The sequence below is a fragment of the Pleurodeles waltl genome, chromosome 8, assembly GCF_031143425.1.
Source record: "Pleurodeles waltl isolate 20211129_DDA chromosome 8, aPleWal1.hap1.20221129, whole genome shotgun sequence".
In the NCBI taxonomy this organism is placed as follows: domain Eukaryota; kingdom Metazoa; phylum Chordata; class Amphibia; order Caudata; family Salamandridae; genus Pleurodeles; species Pleurodeles waltl.
The window spans coordinates 774,091,528-774,116,552 of NC_090447.1; the positions used below are offsets into that span (position 1 = coordinate 774,091,528).

At 41.2% G+C, this 25,025-nt stretch overlaps 1 protein-coding gene across 4 annotated transcripts in view; it reads right to left on the bottom strand.

Annotated features, from left to right (window-relative positions):
- Window positions 1-350: 350 nt before the first annotated feature.
- The window catches only part of AP1S2 (adaptor related protein complex 1 subunit sigma 2), a 140,751-nt gene continuing 116,076 nt past the window's right edge, over window positions 351-25,025 (bottom strand). For all 4 annotated transcript variants that reach the window (XR_011194927.1, XM_069205027.1, XM_069205031.1 and 1 more), the window contains one exon: window positions 351-3,495. Coding sequence is in view for 3 of the 4 variants with exons in the window: in XM_069205027.1 (XP_069061128.1) it covers window positions 3,448-3,495 (48 nt within the window). In the remaining variant the exon portion in view is untranslated. The remainder of the gene's footprint in view (window positions 3,496-25,025) is intronic.

Genomic DNA, 25,025 nt, shown 5'->3' on the forward strand with positions numbered 1-25,025 from the left:
TGCATAACTACACTTGTGCATGACTGAACAGAAAATATGAAATGTTCTGATCTAAATTGTCACATTGGTATGGATCAGTCTGCCAAGCAACACGTAGAAACAAATGACCAGGATTTTTAAAGTCCAATAAATAAATGGATTACCCTAATTATTTTTACATTGATATTGAGAACAAGTATTTGGGTGTAAAAGGCCCAAACATGACAAATGTATATATGCAAGATAAACTTCCAAGTACAAATCACAAGATTTTACTTTAACAAAATCATAGAGAATGGGGGAAACAATATATATTGGTGTATTGTTCCTCATGTTTCGGATTTCAGGCAAACATTTGAATAAGACACATATGGTGTAAAATTGGCATTTATTACAAATTAATTTAAATGCAATCCAGAGACAGTGACCACATGACATAGAAGTTGGCTCAATCTTACAACACAACATATTCTAGCTAAGCACAAACGGGTAAACCTCTGAGGCATGGACCTACATGTAAACAAATTATATTATGAATCTGAGACTTTACTTGCATCATTGTATACACCTGAAAGACAGCACAGTGATTCAATTTTAGTAACTGACAGCAAACAAGTGCTCAGGGTGGGATATCAAGTCATTCCAAAAAAGAGAAATTCCATACAAATGTAATTCCTGTAAAGGATAGAAAAACCTGTATATCGTTAACATTTACTGGAGTAGAATTTAACACTTTCCTAACTTTCTCTGTTTCTCTTCAAATATTCACTATATACCTTATATTTTGCCATTTAACAATGTGTTGGGATGTTTTCTTTAGATTGAATTCATGTTATTTTTCTTCTTTTTCTTCTTCTTATCATATACACTATTTAGTTAGGGGTTTTCTAAATATTTTATTTTCATTCAACAGTATAAATTGCACTCAGATATCGGTCAACCATATAATCTGGATATGAGGGCAAATGGACTCCTGTCTTGTTTTGCATGTACAAAGACTGGTATCATTCAGCTAACTATAAAGATGAGAGAAATACCACCTGGAATAAAAAGTACATACAAAGAACCACACTATGTACTAGATGAATAGGGCAAGAGGCTCAAGTCAATTTATAGAAAACTACAGCAAACTCACATTATGTGCGCTTCGCATCAGTTAATAAAGGAAATTTTGAAAAATACAACCTAAAAAGGGTAATGAACGGCATGGCTTTAACGCAATTTAAAACAGATCTACCCAAAAATTGTACTCATTACTTCAGATAAAAAAAATGAAAACAATGGCTGGCTACAGATGGCAAAGGACAGAAATCACCTCTTGTCCAAGACCAGTGAATGGTTTTACTTACATGGAGAATTTCTGCTACTGGGTGAAATGGTCAGAAGCTCTTCAGGCACTTCATACACCTTTCCTCTAACTTGGATACAAAATGCAAAACTGGAAATCCATAAACATGGGATGTTTGTTAAACAAGAGTAGCACCAACAGGAAACATCATTGATCCATTACATTTTCTGATAGATGCAAAGGCTCAACTATTTCCATCACCTACATCACTAAGTGGTGTCTTTGCGTATCAAGAGTTTACAGATTCTATGTTCTGAGTTTAAATGTATTTATAAAACCACATTTAGTTCTAATGAAAAGGTGTGGTTTCAAATTATTTGAAATTGCTTAATTGCAGTTAGTTTGAATGATTTAGCTGGAATTTACCAATAGTCCAGATTTAATTCGACACATCCTCATACATAACACTATCTCTCACCTTAAACCACTGTTAAAATCTAACCTTATGCCACGCCATAATCCTGTACCTCATCCAAATGCAACACAATGCTACAATCAATGTAGTTTTTGTCCAAGTACTGTTGTAATAACTGACATTGAACCTCGTTTGGTGATGTTACATAGAACTTTAACAACGAGCAGCTCTCCTTTACGTGTATGCCAATCAATTGTCTCTCACTTAATAAATTACTTGTTATCTCGGAAAGGGGTCACTGTTCAAAATAGGTAAATTATCAGGGATGTGATAGAAAACGAACATTGATGTCACATGTTAATATGCTTTTCTTTCCTACAGTCGTTGGAATAAAAAAAATTAAAAAAAATCAGATCCTCAGCAGGATTTGTCTTCACCATTCCACAGTGCTGTCTATGTCTACATAAGACATATGTCAATGTACTATCACCAGCACATTGTGGGAAGATAGAAATGTTATGAATGGCTACGGAGTTGTAAAATGTTGAAACCTTTTTTATTTTAAACTTATAAATCATGTTGTGTGCTGCAGACAAAAACACAAAACCTCTACTTTATATTGTGGGGCAGAAACAAAAAAGATTCCCTATGATAATGTCTACAATCCAGAATGAAAACAGAAGCTAAAGAGAAGACTATGCACATTTTTACTCTTGAACAGATTCAAAGCAAATTTATGATAATAAATATTTACATCAGCCACTATTGTTTTAATTTAAACTCAGTGTCACATCAAATGTCTTTGCCAGATAAGATGTGCACCCCTAACGGACGTATTTCATCCTACAAAGAGCTCATCATGTAACTAAGTTTAAAGAGTGGTTATACTAAACAAACTTAATGATTTGGTGAGTAAAGGAAACATACTAAAATATCGGACTTGAATGTACAGTATGAAAAAATATGTTGTCCACAAACATAACAAATCTCTTCCCCACTCTCAAATTTGGAAGAAATTAAATGATGGATTTTTAATTGTGCAATTTTGTCCTGGCACTTTCAAGAAATCACCGCAACTAATATTAACGCTGTAAGCTTGCACATGTTACTTGGCAAAAGCTAAGGCATATCTGAAATACCAAAGCAATAAACATTGCTAGTAATTCCCCTTAGCTACAAATACATCTGTTAAAACAACACTCAGGCTACGTGCAGGATCAAAAATAAAGAATGTAATTTGTAACTGCAGTACAACTCTTTGGTTTCAATTAAAAATAACAGTAGTAAACAGATAAACCTGTAAACCCTTTGTGGAAACAATTGTAAAACAATGCTGAACATTTACTGTGTAAATATAAAAAAAAGAAATGTTCTTTTCGACTAATACCTCTTTGGTTGCATAAACCCCAAGTTCCCTTATGCAATGTTGTGGGCAGTGCTGTCAAGAGCTTTAATGTTACTTTAAAGCAAAAAAAAGCGTATTTCCCTTTATTTACGGTGTGATTACTATACAATCACATTGTGTAAAAATACTAATGTATAACAAAAGTCCCTTTTAATCCTAATGTGCAATACTTTGTTCTCTGATTATGACAGGAATATACATTTGCTTTTGTTTCATTCCTTGTTGGAGGCCTGGCAGAAGCAATTTAGAAACACAGTAATACTGACAAGACGGCGTGGTACATATTAAGCTGAACTACAAACTGAAGGCAGTGAAATGTTAACAGGAACAACAAAAGACATTATCAGCAGGAGACGAAGTTTATGTCAGCCCAATTTCTTCAAGCACGCTTCGGGGAGTCTCTGCTTCCTGCAAAGCAAAATATGAAATCATAATCAATCGATCAAAGTAAGCCTGTGAATCAGTTTTAGAAAGCTGTGCATAGTAAAGATCGGAAAAGTAAGTAAATAACCATTTGGATTGTTCCATGTGGCAAAACGGGTCGCACGTTTTAAAGAGGGGTCATCACACACTTTAAAGAAGTTTAAACTTGGACAAAGTCACACAAAGTAAAAAGAGCAAGGTTTTTTCACAGTTAGGAGTACAAACATTCACAGTATTAATACATTACTTAGAATCACTCTGATCAGAAAAGGCAATGTTCTCCAAAAAGGTACTAAAGTTTCTGAGGAGGGAAGGTACGTTGGGCAGGGTGTGGCTTGGTGTCGCTATATGATAGCATACTTCTGAAATGGCTCCAGGCAGGCAGAGGAGAAGGGGAAACATTCATCACTGCTTTGCCAAAGCGGTTTTAACAACAAGTAAGGGCGTTTCCTCAAAATGCTCCACCTTCAAAAGGAGCCTGGTGGGTTGGTCAGTTTACACAATACTATGCGTATTGCTTTTTTCCCTCAGCACTCCTTCCCTTTTGAGCTCCCAACAAGCACTTGAAGCAAACTATTGCTCTAATGATACAGTGGTCTTCTATACTTTGTGCTATGAAAGTTTAAATAGTCAAAAAATGTAATTTCCTTACTGCCTTCTAGCCTTAAACTGGCCTACCTTATTTTGAACATCTGCTATGTGCACCTATTTCACTATCAAATTAAGTGGTCTTTCCATGCAAACTAGTGCAGTGGCACCATTATACAACTCCTGTGTTACAATATTCATGCCTGATTATCTAATGGCTGTTCACTATGCATGCTGTGGAGCCTACAGAGCTGTACTAGCCAACATTTACCAAGTATATAAGCCATACATTTCTGCTCAAGATAATGCATCTTTCTCTATGGGCAAAACAAGAAACCCAAGGTTGGTTGCTTTATCTTGGGTGTCACATTGGTGGAGACATTGATCTCTGGAATCCATCTACTCAGTTTCAGACAGGATGGAAGAATCAATCTCTGATGAACAAGAATCCTCTGTTTTAACATTAGCATAATTACCTTTGTCCTCGACTACTGTGCCATCCAAACGTAGATCTATAAGAGTTTAATAGCTCCAGCAATTCTACAAATAAAAGGCAACAATGACCCTCCTTTGCCAGTAAAACCCACTTCTCTGGTTTCAATGGAACTGCTTCTGGTAGAATTCTAAGCACTTAGATTTCATACTGTGGACCCTAATAAGTGGCTCCAGCGCCTAGATGAAAAACGAACACACATGGCTAAGGAAGTTACTGACAATGAGGAACGTGAAGGGCACCCCCAAGATTCAATACAGAATACTAAATCAATTGCAAACAGAGGTGCCACTCCTCAAAAAGGAACAACCTCAAGATCCATGGCTGGCAAGAAGGGCTGGTAGGTTCTGATCCTAGCTTTTACTTCCCAGTCTTCATTACCAACGTTTTAGAGATGGTGGGATCTGTCTCACTGAATAGCAATAGGCTCATAGTTTGGTAATAGGGGTTGGGAATTAAAACACAGATTCAGACAGATGGAGCTTTTTGGATGTTGGTGTGCATGCTTAGTCCAGGCAGACAATGCATGCATGGCTCATCTATCATGCTAATGGATATTTTTTTTGTGAGCACTGCTCTAGGAGCCATATGGCTTCGGTTATTGTGACTATTCATGGAGCATCACTGAGATAGGATGGAACTTGGCAGCAGCTTACCTTGCAAATTCCCTGCAGGGGAGCCAAGACTTCAGTAAGTACCCATAGTTATGCCTTAGGAGCAGATATGACTGATCACTTGCCACACCACCTGAAAGGACTACTTTGCATATTTATTACCAAATGTAAAAGCTATAAGAAAACAGCTTGCTGTGATCTATGCCCGAAATGTGACAGAAAACTCAGCAAGCAAACTCCTGAGGCAGTCCCCCATCATTTGTAAGTTGTACTGATTTAAAATCCTGCACACAGATACAGCAGTGTACAGGCAGACTATGAACACATACACATACACACACACACCCACTTAAAAAAACAAAGGTTACAGGGATGTTATAGTTAGGCTCACATTTTAAACATACCAAACCACAGAAATTCACCTTTTAAAGGTAAATGTTAACTATAACGTGTGCCCCAAGGTAGATATAATTAGTGCCCCTACCATGCACAGTTTTTCTGCAAAAGTTTTTACTGCTACTATTACATTGATATTATCAGTGATGTTATCAAAGATGTCATGATGCAGTCATTTGTGGAGTATTTAGCAGTACATGGCGAGGGCTAGTTATAGTTACTTGAGATAACTAACTATAACTGGTGAATTTCTATGGTTTGGTAAGTTTTAAAATGTGAGCGCCAACTATAATGTCCCTGTAACCATTGTTTTTTCAGTGAATTTCTATGTTTTTTTTAATGTACAGTTTTTCATTACTATACGTTAATTCAACCACCAGGCCGTGTGCAACGGCTGGCCACAGTGAGTGGAGCATGGTGGTTGGTGTCAGTGGGTCTTGTGAGTGGGTGTCTGAGTGGGTCTGTGAATGGCAGCATAAGGGTCTGAGTGGGTGCGTGTGCGTGCGTGTGTGTGTGTACACGAGGGTCCGAGTGGGTGCGTGAGTGGGAGAGCGATTAAAAGAGAGACAGGTTTTTAGTTTTTGATGTATGATTTATGTAGAATGAGATATTTCGGCACAAATTGAAAACAAAAATGTATTTGTCAATTAAAAATAGTAAACTCACCTTTCAGTATGAGCCATAAACATTTATAGTTGAAAAAAATATAAAGGAAGGAATGACTAGGGATACACCTTGACTTGAACCCTCAACTTTCAGGGTTCAGGGGACCCTCTCCATTAAGCTAGCTAATTTTTTTGTTTGTTTACCTTTACCGGCTATCTGGGACCACGGAGAGAGGGGGAGTGATGGGGCAGGAGCCTCAAGGCCTGCCCTGGGGTCCCATAGGTTTTTTTTATTTTTTTTATATTCGGTTGCATTTAAGGGCTATCTGGGAGTCTCAGGGCTGGCAGATGCCAAAAGACCTTCTCTGCCGTCTCCCGCCTCCTGCGTGGCCCGGCATTGCTCCCCCAAGCAGGGAGCTGCCTTTTATAGCAGCTCCTTGCTTGCTGGAGCAATGCTTTCATCTGTCTTCGATGCTCTCATATCTGCTTGCACGGAAGACAGATGAAAACTCTGCTTTATGATAACGGGACCTGTTTGCAGGTCCTGCCATCAGAGAGAGGAGTTATGTTTGCTTTTGCTTGGGGGGAGCGGTCAGCTCCCGCCAAAGCAAACGGCTATGTCCTGGGGGTGCGCACCCAGGGATATAGCAGGAGCTGGACCTGAGGGATGGCGGTCCCCAGGGCCATCAGTGGCTCCATGACTGGGGCTCACGCTACCGAACAATGTACGGGAGAGGGGGTGGTCCCCAGGACTTCAGGGGTCCAAAATGGACCCCCTTTCTTTTTAGGATTTGCCCTGGGAAGGTGGTGGTCCCCAGGGTTGCAAGGAGAGGGGGCCCCGCAGCAGCCCCACATTGTTTGCATTCAATGCCCCATGGTGGTGGTCCCCAGGGCAGCGGGGGTGGTTTGTGCAGGCCCTCCCATAACATTTGTGAAAAGCCCCGGGAGGGGGCCAGGCGCCGGTCCCCCACACCCTGCAATGATATAAATGATTATCACATAAATGCCCCCCGGGACTTGGCCCACCCAGGGGCTCAAAAAAGATGAAGCGCGGAAGACAGTGCTTCTTCTTTTCTTTTAAAATTTACAGCAGATCCTGAGACTCCTGCTATAAATAGAAAAAAATACTTTTTAGCCCTGGGTGTCTACGTGGGACCCCACCACCAGAGCTAACGGGTCAGGATGACTCTACCCTGGCTCCTTTTCTTTTTTGTGGGACTTGGCTGAAGCAGAGTCTCAACATGGCTGACAACACTTCCTGTTGAAGTGTTGTCCGCAAACCAGATCTCGGCACGAGAACAGGAGGGGGCGCAAATCCTTTGCTTCCCTATATATACAAATTTACCTTTCCTTGAATTTATTTAAAACTGTTGAACAAATTTACATTGACTAACAAAAATGCCTATTTCTGGATCAAGAGCTACCTTTCTGCCAAATTTGGTTTAATCCTGTCCAGTGGTTTCGGCGCTATCGCTGTTCAAAATCCCTATGAAAAAAATGAATGGAGAAAATGTGTGTTGGGCCCCCCTTTTTCTCAGCCCCTGCTTGGCGCCGCTTGATGGATCACTCCAAAACTTTCCAGACATAAACTGAAGCGACACCCGTTGTTTTTTGGAAAAATTTGTGAAGATTAATGAAATGGCAACAAAGTTATTAGTAAAACAAAAAATGATTGTTTTATAGGAACTAGGTCCTAAGTATAACTAACTAGTGGCGACCGCCAGTAGGATATATATACATACATACATATACACACACACACACACACACACACACACACACAAAAAAAAATATCTATCTATCTCCAAGACACGGCTTCTGGTAGGGTGCAAAAAAAGTCTCAGCACTTTGTGGATGTTGCAATATGATAGTTTATTCCGCTATTGTAGGATTGGAGGACTCTTCCGTGCATTTCAGTGCTCACTGCATCTTTGTCACGATGCTGATAATAAGTAAACATAGTGTTTTTTAGAGGTACAGTTTTCTGCTCAACACACAGTGATGACAACAAAAATGTCTTACATTACCAGACTTAAATAAAGATTGATGTCAATCTTGATCAAGATGTCTTCACCAAGTCTTATATTTCAATAAGGAATCATCCAGGAGGAAAATGGCAAAGAAATTTGGGCTTAAAAAAAAAAGATGGCGCCTCTTTGTCATTTCGTTGATGAAGGCCTTGTTCTGCTTCACACTCCGCCTGCCAGCCATCACCCAACCCTATTCCAGCCCAGCACCTCCTAAAGCGCCCTAGACCCAGCTGAGCTTTGTCATAGAACACCAATAATCACACAGCAAAGTGAATTAGCAAAGAAAGTTAAGTATGTATGTTTCAGAAACTGAATATGTTCACTTCAGTTTCGAAAACTGACAAAGAAAAGATGAGATTCTTTTGTTGCAAGGCCAATCTACTATTGGACTGAAGGTGATTAATCACTGTGCAGGCAACAAGAATTTATCATTTTAAGATGACACCTACACTATGACATAATTAACAAGAAAATCCCCAACTCCTTTGTCTGTGTATCAGCGTGAATGGCTTGAGAATGATTTGGATACCTTAAAGGGTATTGACCAGATGTGCATTCCTTTCACAAGTTACTAAAATATAAAAACACAGAAAAGGTTTTGACCGCTCACTGATGTAAAAAGAACATGATCTTGGGGTTTTATTTGAAACGGCAGTTGACATCGGCTTTGAAAACCCAAGAGATGTTAAAACAAAGATGTCACTTTCCAACACCGCTTCAAAAAAGTAAAAATAAAAACAAAACTTTAGTCTTAATACAGATCTGACGCCAGTAGATGTAGACATGAGTCCGACTGGAAGCACAACGATTCATGTATTCTAGAGAAGAAAACTTACTAGTGCAGTTTATTGCAGACACCTGGTGTACCTGGACACGCCACACAGTTGTGGCCATGGTAGAATAAGAGAGAAGGTGGTGGTGTAGACCTTTGCAGCAGCTTCCAGCACCCCAGCCTTCCACTTGAATGGAGATTGCAGGAAGAAGTCCCAGTAGCAGCCCAGAAGATCCCACTGGTACCAGCAGCTGGGCCTGACAGGCCGACTTTGCACACTAAACATCAAATGTAAATATAACATCCGCAAAATGCTGTTGGGTGGTTCCAGAACATAATGAACAACCCAACAAGTCAATACCTGAAAAGGGTCAGTCAAAGAAATGAAAGGCTGAAGGATGATAGCCTAAATACTCCTCTCTAGGTTCTTTGTATATTGTGCAGACTTGAGATGTGGCACACAGCTTTTAGGACAAAAAAAGCAACAGACTCTTAACAGGTAGAACTAGGTCTTTGTTAGACAGAAGAGGGACTGTGATCTTTAACTTTCATTGAGAGAAAAAGCATCCCCTGTAGGCGCCGCTTCTTTTGTTTTCTCGTGAGAAGACGGAAATAAAATCAGCAGTAGTAGACAGTCCTGCAATCTGCTTTACTGTCAGCTAGGCAACAATAAATAGTCTACCATCAGTATGTAAGTATGTTTTGAGGAATTATTCAAGCCACCCCCTTCTTCCCACATTGACCCCAGAAAGACTGAAATATTCAAACATCCCTATTAGGCTTTACATTTCTGAGCATGGGGCCACAAATCAAAAGTTCTCTTGTAAAACCTTTGAACATTTGCAAGAAAGATACCAAGTGTCATTCAATGAACTACAGAAGATTTCGAAGCTAAGACTGACATCCCCGGACCACAACTACAGCAACAAATCAAGGTTGGTGTCTTTCCTTATAGCTGTGATACTGTCTTCGGTCACGCCTACATGCCAACACACCCGAGTTATGCCAGAAACTCGGGATTTTAAACAAAAATTATAGTTTTATCATTCACTTGCTTAAAATTCCTCGCACTGCAGTGCAAATCAACGAAAGAAGTTAATTGTCCCAATTTTTTTCTCTAAATCTTATCCATGACTATACCTGCCATATCTTGACATGTATGCTCAAGGGTGTTTGAAACAGTACTTAAGGAGGATAACACACCATCGACTTAGGGAAACAGCCACATTAGTTGGGAACTTGTGAGGGTACCCTATATAGATAATGGATCTTATGCTAGGGTTGTTTCTGCAAACAACTTAAAGAACTGACATAGATGCTTAGAATACATTCTATGAAATAAAAAAAGTCACTACTGGCACAGCCATTCTTGGTACTGGAAACTCCAACTTGGGAATTTGTCACTGGGTGCCAATTTCTTTGCTTTCGACTAAGAGTGATATACAGAACTCTGAGGTAAGCATTGCATTTCCTTAAACAAACTGAGACAATGCTCTGGTGTTCTGAAGAAAGCGGAACCAGACCCCCATGAAAATTAATCTTGTGATCAAAGGTGTCTGAGGGACAAGTACAACTTGTGAAGCTCATCCTAGCACAATGTATCTTTGTTTATGTGCCTCAACAGCAGCCATGGCTCAAAATCTTTCCAGGAGCAACAAAAATAAAGAAAAAACAATTAGAACCAACTTCTGCTCAATGGAAGAACCTGCAACACCAATGGTTCAAGTATTTTCGGTGTTCCAGGCAAGACTTCACACTAATTGAAAACAATTTTATGTGTTTTTCTGTTGTAATATGCCACTATTTTGTGGTGCCGCCTTAATGTGCTTGCCATACCTGCAACCTTCTACAGAGCTTGGAAATGGCCAATACAATCTCTGCATTCGCTATACCACTTCAAGCTTCTTCATCTTTGCACCCGTAGAGCCATCTCAAGAGAGTTGAAACTTTATTGATCATTACCTCTAACCACTTAAGACTTTAGAGCTATCTGGAACAGACTAAACATAAAAGTTAAAATTGTTCAGGTAAACCCCAACATCATACACATTAGGTGAAAATCATACCTAGTGTGGCGATTATTTCACTCAAATCCACTAGATAGAAGAGTTTTGACCTCTAGTGACTCTAATGGACTCTTAGATAAACCTTAATTGTAGGTCTATAAACTACTGCTTTTTAGTTTCTAGTTAATACATTCTCTGCTGATTTGGCAATATGTTGTATATCTCAAACAGTTTTGAACTCTGAATGTGGCCACCGGCAATATGTAGATTATTCTCAGTTAGGGTTTTCAGTGGAGTATCACAAAACCTCCAACTAAGACCAGGGACTGAATGGCCAAAGTGCTTACATCATTTTAAAGTTGCAAATGATCATCTTATTATGTTCACTTGCAGTTTCGAAGCCCTGTAAAGGAACATCAGCATGATGTAGAATATTCTCCTGAGATTTTCATCTATCTACAGGCTTCTGGGAACAAATTGACATCTGAAGAGACCAAAGCCTTTACATACACACCAAGGTACAGCTGTTTGGAGAAAACCGGCCTGGTCTGTCTAGATTGGTTCTACATTGTATAAAGACAAGACAGGTGGCGGAGGCTTTTTTCTATACTAAATCACAGGCACAATAGACGAATGAAGGGATGATGTGCCAGTCAACCAACTAGGACAATTTCTTTTTTACAAATAGACAAATACCTTTTAAAGCTCTGAGTGTGAATTCTCCAAAGAATCACCTTCAAACAGATATTTACTTTGAGGGAAATAGGACATATTTTTATCTGCTAAAGGTGTGTATGCCAGGGTCTTGCAGGGTAAAACACCAGACATGGAGACGGAGTAAAAAGGATTGGATTTGCAGAACTAGATTCTTGAATTTGTCACTCATAATTTGCTATGTGTCAGACTGTTTTCAGCCATATCTAACTTTGAGACATGGACATCCAAAGAGTATGCTACTTAGAACCCTGAATGGTGAGGCACTTCTTTAACGCCCCCTTTATCTAGAAGCAATGAACGTTTCTGGCACATTATGCCGCACAGGCAGCATATATATAAACATCCAAGTAATGTGTTGCAAACTAATGGATCTAGACATTTCTAAACTTCTCTCAATAAGGGACATAATGTTGGTGGACCATCTCTAATCAATATGTAGTGGGAAGGTAGAATCAAGTGAGATTTAAGCTAGGCAAAGAAGGAACGCGTTTGCCAGTGCCTCTAACCCTAATTTGAAAGGCTATGTACTGTGTCGAATTAAAAAACATGCATATTGTTACCATATGTGCAGATGACAAGACAGTAGGGAAATGTGAAGTGCATAAAAAAAATTGAGAAGACTAAACACATAAATATGGAAAAAACACTAACTGAAATAAAAAAAAAAAAAAAAAAAAAAAACACACCACATACCAAATACATAAAATACTATAAAGTTGAGAACCCAATATATCTTTAGACTTTTGAGCAGCACTTTGAGAATGCCAGGCTCAAATTCCCAAGGTATTCTAACAATGTACAAGGATGTATAAAAGGGGTAGTAACTTAATGATGCGCGTTATCAAATTAATAAGCAGAACAAACACACTAATTTATAGATGTTAAGCTGCACAATGATGTGATAGACAAAGTATATTTTACCCAATAGATATTTTGCGGAAAATATAAAATCTTGGATTATCTACTTGGAAAACAGGAAATCATTTCCTTACTCAGACCAGAAAATTGAAAACCAGGAGACATCCAAGTAAGAAACATGGACTATGCTACCAAATGCTACAGTGAAACTACTGCTTTAGGGTATGAAACAAAGGAATACGTCAGCTGACAAAAGAGGCATAATAACAGAAAGTATAATAGTTTATGTTCTTCACAGTTTGATTTGGTAGACAATATAATTTTAAATACTCGGTACTTTAGTGGTGCTTCTGATCTTAGTTGCATTCCCATTTAATATGTATAAAAGTATTATGCATCTTAATAAAAACAAAATGATAATTTAGAGCACCCACAAAATACAACTTACTTTAGCATCCTAATTCAAGGCAAGGCACAAAGCAAAAAAAGAAAGATTATATTAAACACAACCAGAAGAGTATTTTAAGATCTTCAGATTTAAATCATCTGAAATAGCCCAAACATCCTCTACCACTGTTATAAATCAATTTAGCTTCAGTGTTAATTTATAAACATGCATTTTTTGCAAGTGTCCAAGTCTCTCTACTGGCTTGCCTTACACACTAGATTCCTAATAGCACCATCTTATTTACCAACCTATTTGATCCGCTGAAACAGTAAATATGTTTGCATAAGAATCCAATGGAATTTGTTTTTCTACATACATAAAAGGTCCTATTCATTAGTAAAAGATAACTGGCAGAAAAAAAGATAATGCACAAACACCAAGGAGACACAGCACAAAAGAGGGAAATTTGACTACCTTTGACAATGATATGCTTTGGCATAGTACAAGATGATTTGCTTTATAATTCATGGAATACAGAGTAATGTGCAAAGGGGCTTGCATTTCAAGATACAATGCAGCTTTGATAGATGACTCAAAGATAAGCAAACCTGTGAAGAAATGTGCTATGTTTCTCTGCACAGCCAGTGGAAGCACCATCTGTGTTCACCAGTAACATCAAAAACAAGCTTTGCCAAAACCAGAAGCTCATTTACAACTGCAAATTCAGGTCAGCCCTATTGATATGGCCCATGTTGCTTCTTATACGAGTTCCACACACATCTTCCCTTAATTTGAGGTCAGTGTAGTACTTTTCTTCTGATGCAGAAGAATGATATTCTGGGTGATTTATTATCCCCTGTGCTAAAAAATACAGCCCGAAATATTCTGGGACTGCTAAAAGGTGAATCTCAAAAACGTGTTTAACCCAGTATAAATTTGAATTGACGAAAACATAGCGGTTCTTGAAATACAATTAGTTAACAGTTGCTAATGTGTAAAGTGAAAAATGTGCTGCACAAAAAGCTAGTGATTGCTTGAATGCTTATGGCAAGCATTGACTGGTTTATGCTGACATTTCCTTCTGCTTTTCTTCTGAGGTCAAATAAAATACATGAAAATGTTTAATGCACTCTTACACAGTTCTCAAATTTTACAATCTTAACTTCTGCAAGCTCATTTTCAAATAAGAGCAATACTAACTATTTTCTTTGGCAGATCTTGCATGTTAAAGAAGTTCCACTGAGCTACCCATAAGAAGTGAGTTACCTCATTCTTACCCTTTACTGAAGATGCATCAAAGTTAACATTTTTAAAATGACAGAACATTTCATTGTCTAAAGAATACTTGAGACATATGTACTTAGCAGCCAACAGTTGGTTCTGCAAATGTGAAAATGCAGAGTGAAAAACTCTGATGTGGAACATGTTGATGTTAAACATGGCGGACACCTTAGAATGGTAAACCATGGTCAACTGTGTACAATTAAATAAACACAATGAAAATACTCAGGTCAGTACACGTTTTTGGTTTACCTGCTGGAATCCCAAAAGATTTTGTAGAAGTCGCCTCACCCACAACTTATCACAGCATTATACAGACTGATAAGCCATTACACCTCATTTCAGATCCAGATTTTTTTTTAAATCATATCTGGGGTACTCAACCACATTGGATAATTCCTGGGTATACCCCAAGATAATTATAACTTTTATCTGGATCCCTGCCATAATCCAGTATTCACTTATTTAGAACTTCCAACAATGGCCGAGCCTGTAAAGGTGGTATTCACCTAGCAAGGTGTCGGAAATCGCCAATGATGAAGCATGCCATGAAAAGTTGTAGGTGAGATGATTTCTCCAAATATTTTGGGATTCTTGTATGGCAACAAAAACATCTAATGGCCTCCAAGACTTCACCTGATAAAATTGGGAGCTGGATTTTTGAAATATGGACTGCTTTAACAGTTTCAGGTCTAAAACTAAGAGCTAGCAAGGAGGTTAAAAAGTTACAGAATTATGAAGACAAGTTCGAGCCAAGCAAACTAGAACTTGTACTTAGGGGAAAAAAATTCACACCAGGCTTATGGGAGAACGATTAGGTTCTTAACAGAGACAATGTGGGTTATTACAACTTTGGAGGAGGTGTTAATCCGTCCCAAAAGTGACGGTAAAGTGACGGATATACCACCAGCCGTATTACGAGTTCCATAGGATATAATGGACTCGTAATTCGGCTGGTGGTATATCCGTCACTTCTGGGACGGATTAACACCTCCTCCAAAGTTGTAATAACCCCCAAAATGTTAAACCACACACAACAATCATTTATTCATCCCATAGGTTGTGCAAATTTCTATCATAATGAAGAAAGCAAGCAAGCTACCTTACACTATTCTACTTCCAATAGGATTAATTATGCTGGTTGTAGGCTTTATCACACGCAAATCCCGAAGTTTTGTTTTAATCATTTGAATTAGCAAGCGCTCATTTACTATATGATTTTCTCTCAATTGTATAAATTCCAGAGGAAAACTGCTGACCGAAATCAAAATGTTGAATGTAAGCCTTTATAATGTCATTGCAAAATCTTAAGAGTAGGAAACGTCGTCCGATTCCCCTGGCACACATAAGCCAGGTCTAAGAAGTGGAGGCCATTCAACCACCTGCCCCTTCACAAGAAGCCACTGCCCAAAACGAGTTAAAAATGTGCATTGAGTGCTGTTGCTTTGTTTTAGGTGCAGAACATTTCAGGTGTCAATACCCAAATACAGCTAAACGTCTGTTTTCGAATAATGATTTGCTAAATGTTTGCAAAGTCCCAACACCAGTTGCTCTGTTGGCACACAAACACATTCTGTCTGTAGAAGGAAAAGCCTGCTGAACATTCCATTAAAAGTGCAGCTAACAAAGGGCAATTAAAATGAACATTGTTAGGTTTTGTTCACCTTTCAGGAATAAAACTGTTAAAAAAAACAATAGACACCAGAGCTGTTTGAATTATGTGAGTCTGTGACCATGATGTTTACTGATGAAGTATGGATTGAGCACACTCGTCTCACTTTGCAGATTTCAACAAAAATATAGCTTCTAGACCAAATGGTTAAAAGCACATTTGCCAGAAAATGTCCATCATAATCTGCCTTTTTGCTGCATATTTTAGATAACTGTGCCAGAGAATTTGCACCTCTACTGTCGCCTGTGGGGTAAATCACAAAATTGAACTTCAAGAAGGATCAGTACTTTGGTAAAAATCTTTCTGATGGATATTTCTAATCACAGATTTCTTTTCTTTGGAATAGATACCAAAGCAGTACCTCCCAAGGTGGTGGGTCTGTGGAAATTGCTTAGATCAAAATGTCCTGCAGAACTGAAATGAGTGAAATGTCCTTCCCACTAGACCAGACTGTCAAGGCAGTAGTACTTCATGAATATGTACTGACGCTAATGGTGCCGCCAAACAGATGTAAAGGACACACACTCTGCATGCCACAGCAGCAGCCTTGGCCCTGGTGGGAAGGGCTCTCAATCCCTCCAAAGGCTGCTTTCTTGGTCAGCGAGTAGTAGACTGATGCAGAGGACTAGCTACCTTGACAGAGTCATTTTCTGCACTGCCTTGCCTTACTTTGCCCCAAGAAAGCCTTATAAAGAATTGCTTGTCCACCCAATGGCTTTCGATGACATAAATCGCAAAACTGAAAGAGTCGAGTTGATGTCTCTCCTAGTCTTTCGAGGGGTGAGGTAGGGCAAAGAACACTGGAAAAATGGTGGAGTGTCTAACGTGAAAAAAAAGTAAAAACTTCTGGCAAAAATTATCTTGGTCCGCAGTGCCACTTTGTCTGGGAAAAAGATGGTATATGGTGGCAGCACCAAGTATGGTTGCTCACACAAGCCGAGGTCACCATGACCAGAAACAAAGTCAGGCGATATCAAGGACTGTTGTGCACTGGTTCGAATGGCAGGCTCATGAGGAAAGTGAAGACCAAATTAAGCTCTGACTGAGGCATCCCAAGGGGTAAGGGAGAAAAAAATGAGTCAAGCCTTTCAGAAACCTAATCACAACAGGAGATTTGAATAAGGACAGCCGATCTGGTAAATGCAAAAAGGCTGAATGTGCCGTTAACCTTTTTTTGGTGACCACAGGAAGTACTTGCTGGGCTAGGGCTAACAAAATAATAATGAAGGAAAAAAAAAAAGTCAACAGTTTGGCATGTAATAGGTCAGTTCTGTGTGTGTGCCACACCAGGCTACAAACTTGTTTAAGCACCTGGCATAGGCAGACACTGAAAAGAAACACGGTGCACCAAGGATAACACTAACAAGCTCTGGAGAAATATCAACTGCAGTCAATTGCTGCAGCTCAATCTCCATGCATGGAGGTGCAGATTGCACAGGATCAGGTGCAGGAAAACACCCTACTGCTGCAATAGGAGACCCTGCTGAAGTAGTAGTCTGATCGGCAGACAGAGGCTCCACACTTTCTTTGCTCAATCAGGAGCCAGTAGGATGATTTGGGCCCAGTCATTTCTGTTCTTTTTCAGAACTGTTGGAAATGGCCCTTTCTGTAGGGTTATCCCCAAAAGTTTTGCCTTTGACCTCCAATTTTTGACTGTGTGCTGCAATTCGTTTTTGCTGGCTTTAGGGCTCTGGGCACTTTACCAATGCTGACCAGTGCTAAAGTGCAAGTGCTCCCTGTCTAAATTGTATGGGTGCTTGGTTTCTCCATGATTGGCATATCTGATTTACTAGTAAGTCCCTAGTTTAGTGCACCAGGTGTGCCTATGGCCTGTAAATCAAATGGTACTAGAGGCCTGCATCACTTATTGTGCCACCCACATGAGTAGCCCTGTAAACATGTCTAAGACCTGTCACTGCAGTGTCTGTGTATTGTTTTAAACTGCCATTTCAACCTGGCAAGTGCACTCACTTGTCTGGCACAAACTTTCCCTTTAACTACGTGTTAGCCACCTCTAAATTAGGCCCAAGGCAGCCCCATGGGCAGGATGAAGTGTATTTAAAAGGTAGGACATGTACTGGTGTGTTTTAAATGTCCTTATAGTGAAATACTGCTAAATTTGTTTTTCACTATTGCAAGGTCTATCTCTCCTATAAGGTAACATGTGGATTGCCTAGAAATATCTTAAGTGTAATTTCCGATAGGGAGCAGAGAGAGATATGGAGTTTGGGGTCTCTGAACTCGCAGAATCATTGCACTGCAGTCCCATCAACCCCGCACATATGTATTTTCCACACATCGTCCCTGGGCGCCAATTTTTCAATCAACCCCGCACTGCAGTGGTTGTGTGCCCAAAATATCGCCTTTCCTGCAAGTAGAGAATCAACGCATCACCTCCCCTGTGCAGTAAGGAACCAACACATCGCTTTGCTTTTCTGACGCCACTCCTCCCCTGTGGCTGTATCGTCTTTGACGCATCCCAGGTACTTTGTGCGAAGGAACAGGAGAAGGAACCGAGGAGAGTGAGAGAGTGTGTGTGAGTGAGAGAGTGTGTGAGTGTGAGTGTGAGTGTGTGTTTTTTTTAATTTATTTTTTTACGCATTGCCTCCGAGAAGACTAACTGCTTGAGCCAAGATACAAAGGGGGTGAGCAGGGGTCACCTTAGCTGACTAGTGTGATGGTCCCAACTTGGGCAGGGTGCAAACCACCACCAACTAGAGGCCCCATTTCTAACAAGAACTATGGGCAGGAGAGGCAGTGCTTGAAAGTCATACAGGCAATCTGTGCTCCACTCTGACTGGAATAGGTGAGACAGCCTTCTTGAAACCTTCAACACACAAGCATTTTTATACTGCACATTCTTGGTGGTGGAGAAAAGATCTGCCAGGATTCTCCACACTGCTGGAAGATGCCCTGGTGCCACCATGGTTTGTACCCACAATTTGTGAGCTGCCAGCTCAGCTTGCCCATCCTTCTATTTGAAAATCCTACAAAGTGGTTCACAACCAGGGCAGTGCCTTTTTGCCCCAATGACAAAAAGTGTTTCCTTGCACAGAACCCAGGACTCCGCTATGCTTAATGCTGTACCACATGGCAGTGGTATTGTCTGTGAGCATCTGAAAAAGTCTCCCTTTCATGGACGGTATAAAGAGCTTCAGCGTCAGGCAAATATCACAGAACTCCAACAGGTTGATATGGAGGCATGTCGCCACGATAGTCCTCTGAGCTCAACTCTCCCAGATGACCCCACCCATCCCAGCACTGATACATCCATCAATATAATCAGCTCTGGATGGAGCAGAGAGTGGTGTCTGTCACCGTCCAACTGCAGCTGACCAACCACTGCAAGTCTTTTGCCGTGTGTCCCGAAACCTGGATAGAAACTAATAAGTTACCCTAGTACTGGGCGTGCTCAGACTTTGAACTTTACTGCAGAGCCCGCATATGCCACCTGACATAGCTAATAAGCAGGATGACAATAAGTGAAGAAGTCTAAGCGGCATTTCCCACCAAAACCCAGGACAGAGGCTGACAAATGTAGAATTATAACATGAATGTCCTGGAGTTGTCGTTGTGGAGGTAAGGCCTGAAACTACACCATATTTAGGATGGTTGCAACGGAAAGGAAGATTCTGAGATGGAGTCAGGTGTGACTTTGGCATGCTTATCATGAACCCCAACAATGTCCAGAGTTTCACCTTCATCTGGATCTGGTCTAAGAAAATCTGGTGGCCTGTCCTCAACAGCCAGTCAGAGGTAGAAAAAATTGGGACTCCCAACCTCCAAAGGTATGCCACGACCAGTGTCTTCACTATCATGAACTGAGGGGCACTTGTATGAAAGAAGGGGAGCAAGGAGAACTGAAAATGCTCTTGGCTAACCTCAGGGTTCTGCAAAGTCGGTCCTGGAGAGCAGGGTCCATGCCAGATTTTTAGCATATACACATTTAGTGAAATGTAGATTTCTGAAAAATCTTGTTTTTAAATGTGGATATGCTAAAAATCTGGCATGGATCCGGCTCTCCAGGACCAGCTTTGCAGAACCCTGGTACCTGAACTGCAAGCAGCGACCGTTGGACTGCAAGACAAGTACATGAAAGTTGGCTGCCTCCAGGTCCAAATCCACCATCCATTATTCTGGATCAAGACCAGACAGAACCTGGGCTGGTGAGAGCATCTTGATTTTGTTCTTCTGCAAGAAGGCATTCAGAGGGCTGTGTTCTAAAATAAGAAGAACGACTTCGGCCTTCTTCGGCACAAAGAAATATCAGAAGTAATAGCCTGTCTCTGTTTCCTGGGCCAGAATCATCTCAATGGCTTCCTTTGGCCCCAAAAGCCTGCACTTTTTGGGGAAAGAGAGGCATGTGCTCTGCTGAGAGATGAAGTGAGTGGAAGGTGCAGCAGGTTAAAATGGAATGGCAGTGCATAGCCTCGGTGAAGATCTGGAGTACCCACCTGTTGGATGTTATCTTTTGTCACCTTTGGAGGAAATATCTGATCCTGCCTCCCTGCTGCTAAAGGCAACTAAAGCGGCTTGGAGGTGGACACCAGAGGGGACTCAGAAGATTGCATTTACTGATGGCCTGGATTTTATCTGCTTGATCCCCACCACTGACCATGAAAGGACTGGGATGCCTATTGAGGGGCAGTGGACCTCGGTATATGCTGTACGCCAACCCTCTGAAGTAGTCTCAGAGGGGGCCTAAATGTTAAGGAAACTGTCTCAAAGGGATAGAAAGGCATAGGGAATGTGCCATGGTCTTGCAATCTTTAAAATCTTTAAAAAGTTCCAACACCGAATCAAACTTCGGCCTTCTCTCCAAACTGGAGAACTACTGAACAGCCTGTTTACTGAAGAGGCACGCATGGATCCAGAGAAGCCTGTGGAACACATCCAAGCAAGCCACCGAAGCACCACACTACTGCCAGTTGCTCTGCCCAAGCAGTCGGTAGTGTCCAGTCCAGACTGGATAATGTACTTTGTGGGGTTCTGACCATCCTGGATAGCTTGAGCCAAATTGGCCCAAAATTCCTCTGAGACCATCGCCAAGATCTCACCAACCATGTCCCATAAAGCAGGAGTAGAACTCCCCAGCAACATCTGGCATCATAATCATCTGCTTTCGGAGAGTCTCAAGAGGTTTGAGCTAACAGGAGGGGCTGAAGGAAAAGAACTGAGATTCATCCTACAGTTGCTTGAACCACTAAACACTCTGGTGCAGGGCTCAGAGACAGAAAATCCAGGTCACTTGCAGCTGGCCTGAGGCAATCTGCCTACTCACTGGAAAACAGCTTATGGCAGCTTAGACCAGCTGTCATAAGTGTCAGTCGGTTTGATTACATATAAGCTGCAGTTCCAACAAAGTTTGTTCTGGTTGCACAAGTTAGTTTGTTCTGACTTCCATAGTTAGCAATTGTAAGTCCAAACCTCAGCTATGTGTCTCATTACCACTGCAAAGGAGGCACTCTTCTGTTGGTTGTCCAGGAGCCGATCACAACCCAGTATCCAAGAAAGTGAATAACCCACTGGCAATTGCCAAATCTAGATGTAAATTGTTATCATAATGCAGGGGAAAATACTCCTCTTTATAAAAGTCCGAACCCAAGAGTCCAAACCAAAAAGTTGCTGGAGGACTGAGGTGCAGCTTCAAAACAAAGGCAAAGTTCTGTCCGAAAAGGAATGAACTGCAGTCTGGTCCATCAGTATGGCGCGAGACGTAACCTCGGTTGAGTCAGGGATGGATTCAACTCATAGTCTGAGAGAAGTATAAGAAAGGGGTCATTCACCCACACTGTCTGTGCTGGCATCAATGTTGCAGGGATTGGTGCGCATTTTGGTGCCAGAACAGAAGTTGGACCCAAAATCTGAGAGAAGCCAAAGGTGGGTTCTGGAGTCACAGACAGCACTGAGGGAGGACCTGCGGGCAGTACATCAAACTGGAGGCCTTCGCAGATCATTGGATCCCAAAGGCACGCCAGACAATACCAGAAGGTTGCTGAAAATTCACAACATAGCGCATTTCAATCTGTTGCAACATCACTAATGGACCTGGAAACATAGGGTGCACCCGATTCAATTGCAGAATTGGCTCTTAGGAGGAGGGAGGAAGGGGCCCATTTATCCTTGAGAGTGGGAGACTAGGATGGATCCCACTTTGCATTCTTACGCTTCTGCTATGATTGTGACCTACTGGAAGAATTGGTTCAGGTCGGCGACCTATCGCAGGTACGACATTGAGAGCAGGAACAGGATAGCACACCTTGCTTCGAGAAGGATTGGGACTCCCAAGGCTTCTTTCAGTGATTGGCAATGTACAATTTTGCTTTATGTTCCTGGATCGCCTTTGGGTTCATATGGGCAAACTCTTCACAGAACTTGGGAGTTGTGTGCCAAACCCAAATGATTACAGGCAGGCTTCATTAAGGTATGTCAAGGACTTGTTTTTTCACCAGTTCCTACAAGGCTTAAACCTGTTGTTCCTTGCACATCTGAAAAAACAGAATACTGAGGAAAAAAAAAAATAACTGATGAGGGAAGTTGAGAGAGCTCCAGATCCACATATAAAGGTCCTGAAAGAAAAGAACTTGAGCCCGCTTGCAGCAGTGATGCTTATATGCAGCTCCCTTCATCACTTCCAGGGCAGAATGAAGGCAGTGCGGATCGACACCACTAACTGGCAGGCGGAAGCATTGCTGTTTAAATCTCCCATATCCAGTTTGGCACCTGGGATATTAGAATTATCCATCAGAAATATGTTTATTGATGAAATACTAAATATTCAAATATACTCTTATTTGTGAATGTGTACATGCATTACATTCTTTTAGGTACTACTCCTTAAATTCAGTTTTCTAATTCAACCCCTCTGACGACAAGGATTTTTTCTGAATACACACGGAAATAGTTTGAAATTTACCGCTTCACTGGTGACCCTGTTTATTTACATATTAAATAAATTATTGGATAGTGCAGACCTAGCCACCAGGGGACAGCAGTGCTGTTAGAAGATTTAAAAAGGTTATAATAGAACAAATGACAGTGATCTGATCAAACTGACTAATGAACAAGTTACCTACCTTTGGTAGCAATCTTTCTGGTGGATACTCAAACTACAGATTCCTCACATTTAGAATATTCCCCAGAAGTCTTCATAGCAGTGCCCCGCCACACTGCTAAGTAGCGCCAAGCGGCTCTGTGCTGATTTTGTTGTGTGCTGATCCACTCTGTCATTTCCCAGGCACAATGCCACTCCTGCACTATGCTGTTAGTTTCTTGCTTAGCGCTTTTTCCACACCCTCTCATGCGAAACACAAAACTATTGGAGGTACGTTTTTAGATGGTAACTGGGCCATTCTGTAGAACGGTGAGATAGAAAGACAGTGATAAATCTGCAGTTGGAGTATCATTCAGAAAGGCTGCTACCAAAAGGTAAGTAACTTGTTCTTCTGAGGTACATTTCTATTCACAGTTTCCTCATCTTTAGAATAGATACCAAAGCTGTACCTCCCATGTTGGAGGGTCGGTGGCATAGACTCAGACAAAAAAGTCCTGCAGGACCAAACAGGTGAAATGCACTTCTGGTCACACCTGGCTTTCAAGGCAGTAATGCTTTGTAAGCTTATGCACTGATGCCCATGTGGTGGCCTGAGACATGTCAAGAACATGTACTCCGTGTGCCAGTGGAATGGTGGCAGTTTTGGTCCTGGAGCAATGGCCCTTTCTACATTCTTGTGGCTGCTTTTTGGCCAATGCATAGGAGGTCCTAATGCACAGGACTTTCGATCTTAACAAAGTTGCTTTATGCACCACTTTACCTTTCTTTGCCCCAGAGAACCTCACAAAAAAATTCAAGCTCTTCTGGGGTTCTAGCCGAAGAAGTCTCTCCTCTTTTGAGGGGTGAGGCAGGGAAAAGAATGTTGGTAGGGATCAGGACTGCCCAAAGTAAAAAGGAGTCACAACTTTCAGTGAAAAGGCTTCTCTCGTGCATAGCACGATTTTGTCCAGAAAAAAAGTGTGTAGGGTGATTGTAGGAAGGGAACTTGGAGCTCACACACAAGACAAGCTTAATTTACTGCAATGAGGAACCTAGTCTTTAGTGTCAAAATACGCAGTGATCGCTCGTGCACTGTCTCAAAGGCAGTACACAAGAAATGTCAGGGCCATATTAAGGTCCTACTGCAGCATCACAAATGGTTTGTGGGGGAACAGGTGTTAAATCTTTAAGAAACCACATTAAAACAAGTTATTTAAATAATAATGGGTCTTTCAGTGAACGCAGGAAGTCCTGATAAAGAGCCTTTAATAGTGCCCATGGCAAGGCCTTGCTGGGACAAAAACAAAAAAATAGATCTTACAGTTGGCTTACAAAGAATCTGTTCTGCAGACTCTACACCTGGCCACAAATTATTCCCTGTGCCTGGCATAAATAGACTTTGTGGAAGACATCCACAACTTCAGGGGGCAAGTCAAATGCTGTCAACTGCTGCTGCTCAAGCTGCTGCTCAATCCCCATACATGAAAGCGCAAATGCGCAAATTCTACAGGCTCAGGAGGAGAGCCCTTCCCTGCTCCCGTGTTAGATGTTCTTCCCGAAAAGGTTACATGATTGGACGGCAAAAGCACATGCTCAGAAGTTCTGGGTACCACACTCTCCCAGTCCAAACCCTATACCCCAAAAACTTGGGCATGGTCGTTTTTCAGCTTATGAACTCTGGGTGGCAGAGGCAGTAAGGCATATGGGAGTCCTGAGTCTCACTGCAATCGAACCACGTGTTCCACATAGAACAATTGCAGTAACTGCATAACACAAAGGTCCGGACACTGTCTTCAGGGCAGTGGCAAAAAGATCTAGACAGGATTCTCCCATTGTCGGAAGACACCCTGGGGGGCATTTATCTCAGGGTGTAGCCACTATTCATGATCCTCCAGGTACCACTGTGGAACTGACCGCCCTGGCGTGCAATGATACCACCAAGAGGGTCATAATTGGGAAGATGTCCTGATCCAAACATCTCTACAGGTGTAGAGCCTCCTGGCACAGGACCCTTGACCCCCACTCTGCCCTGCCTGTTGCAGTACCACATGGTGGTGTTTTT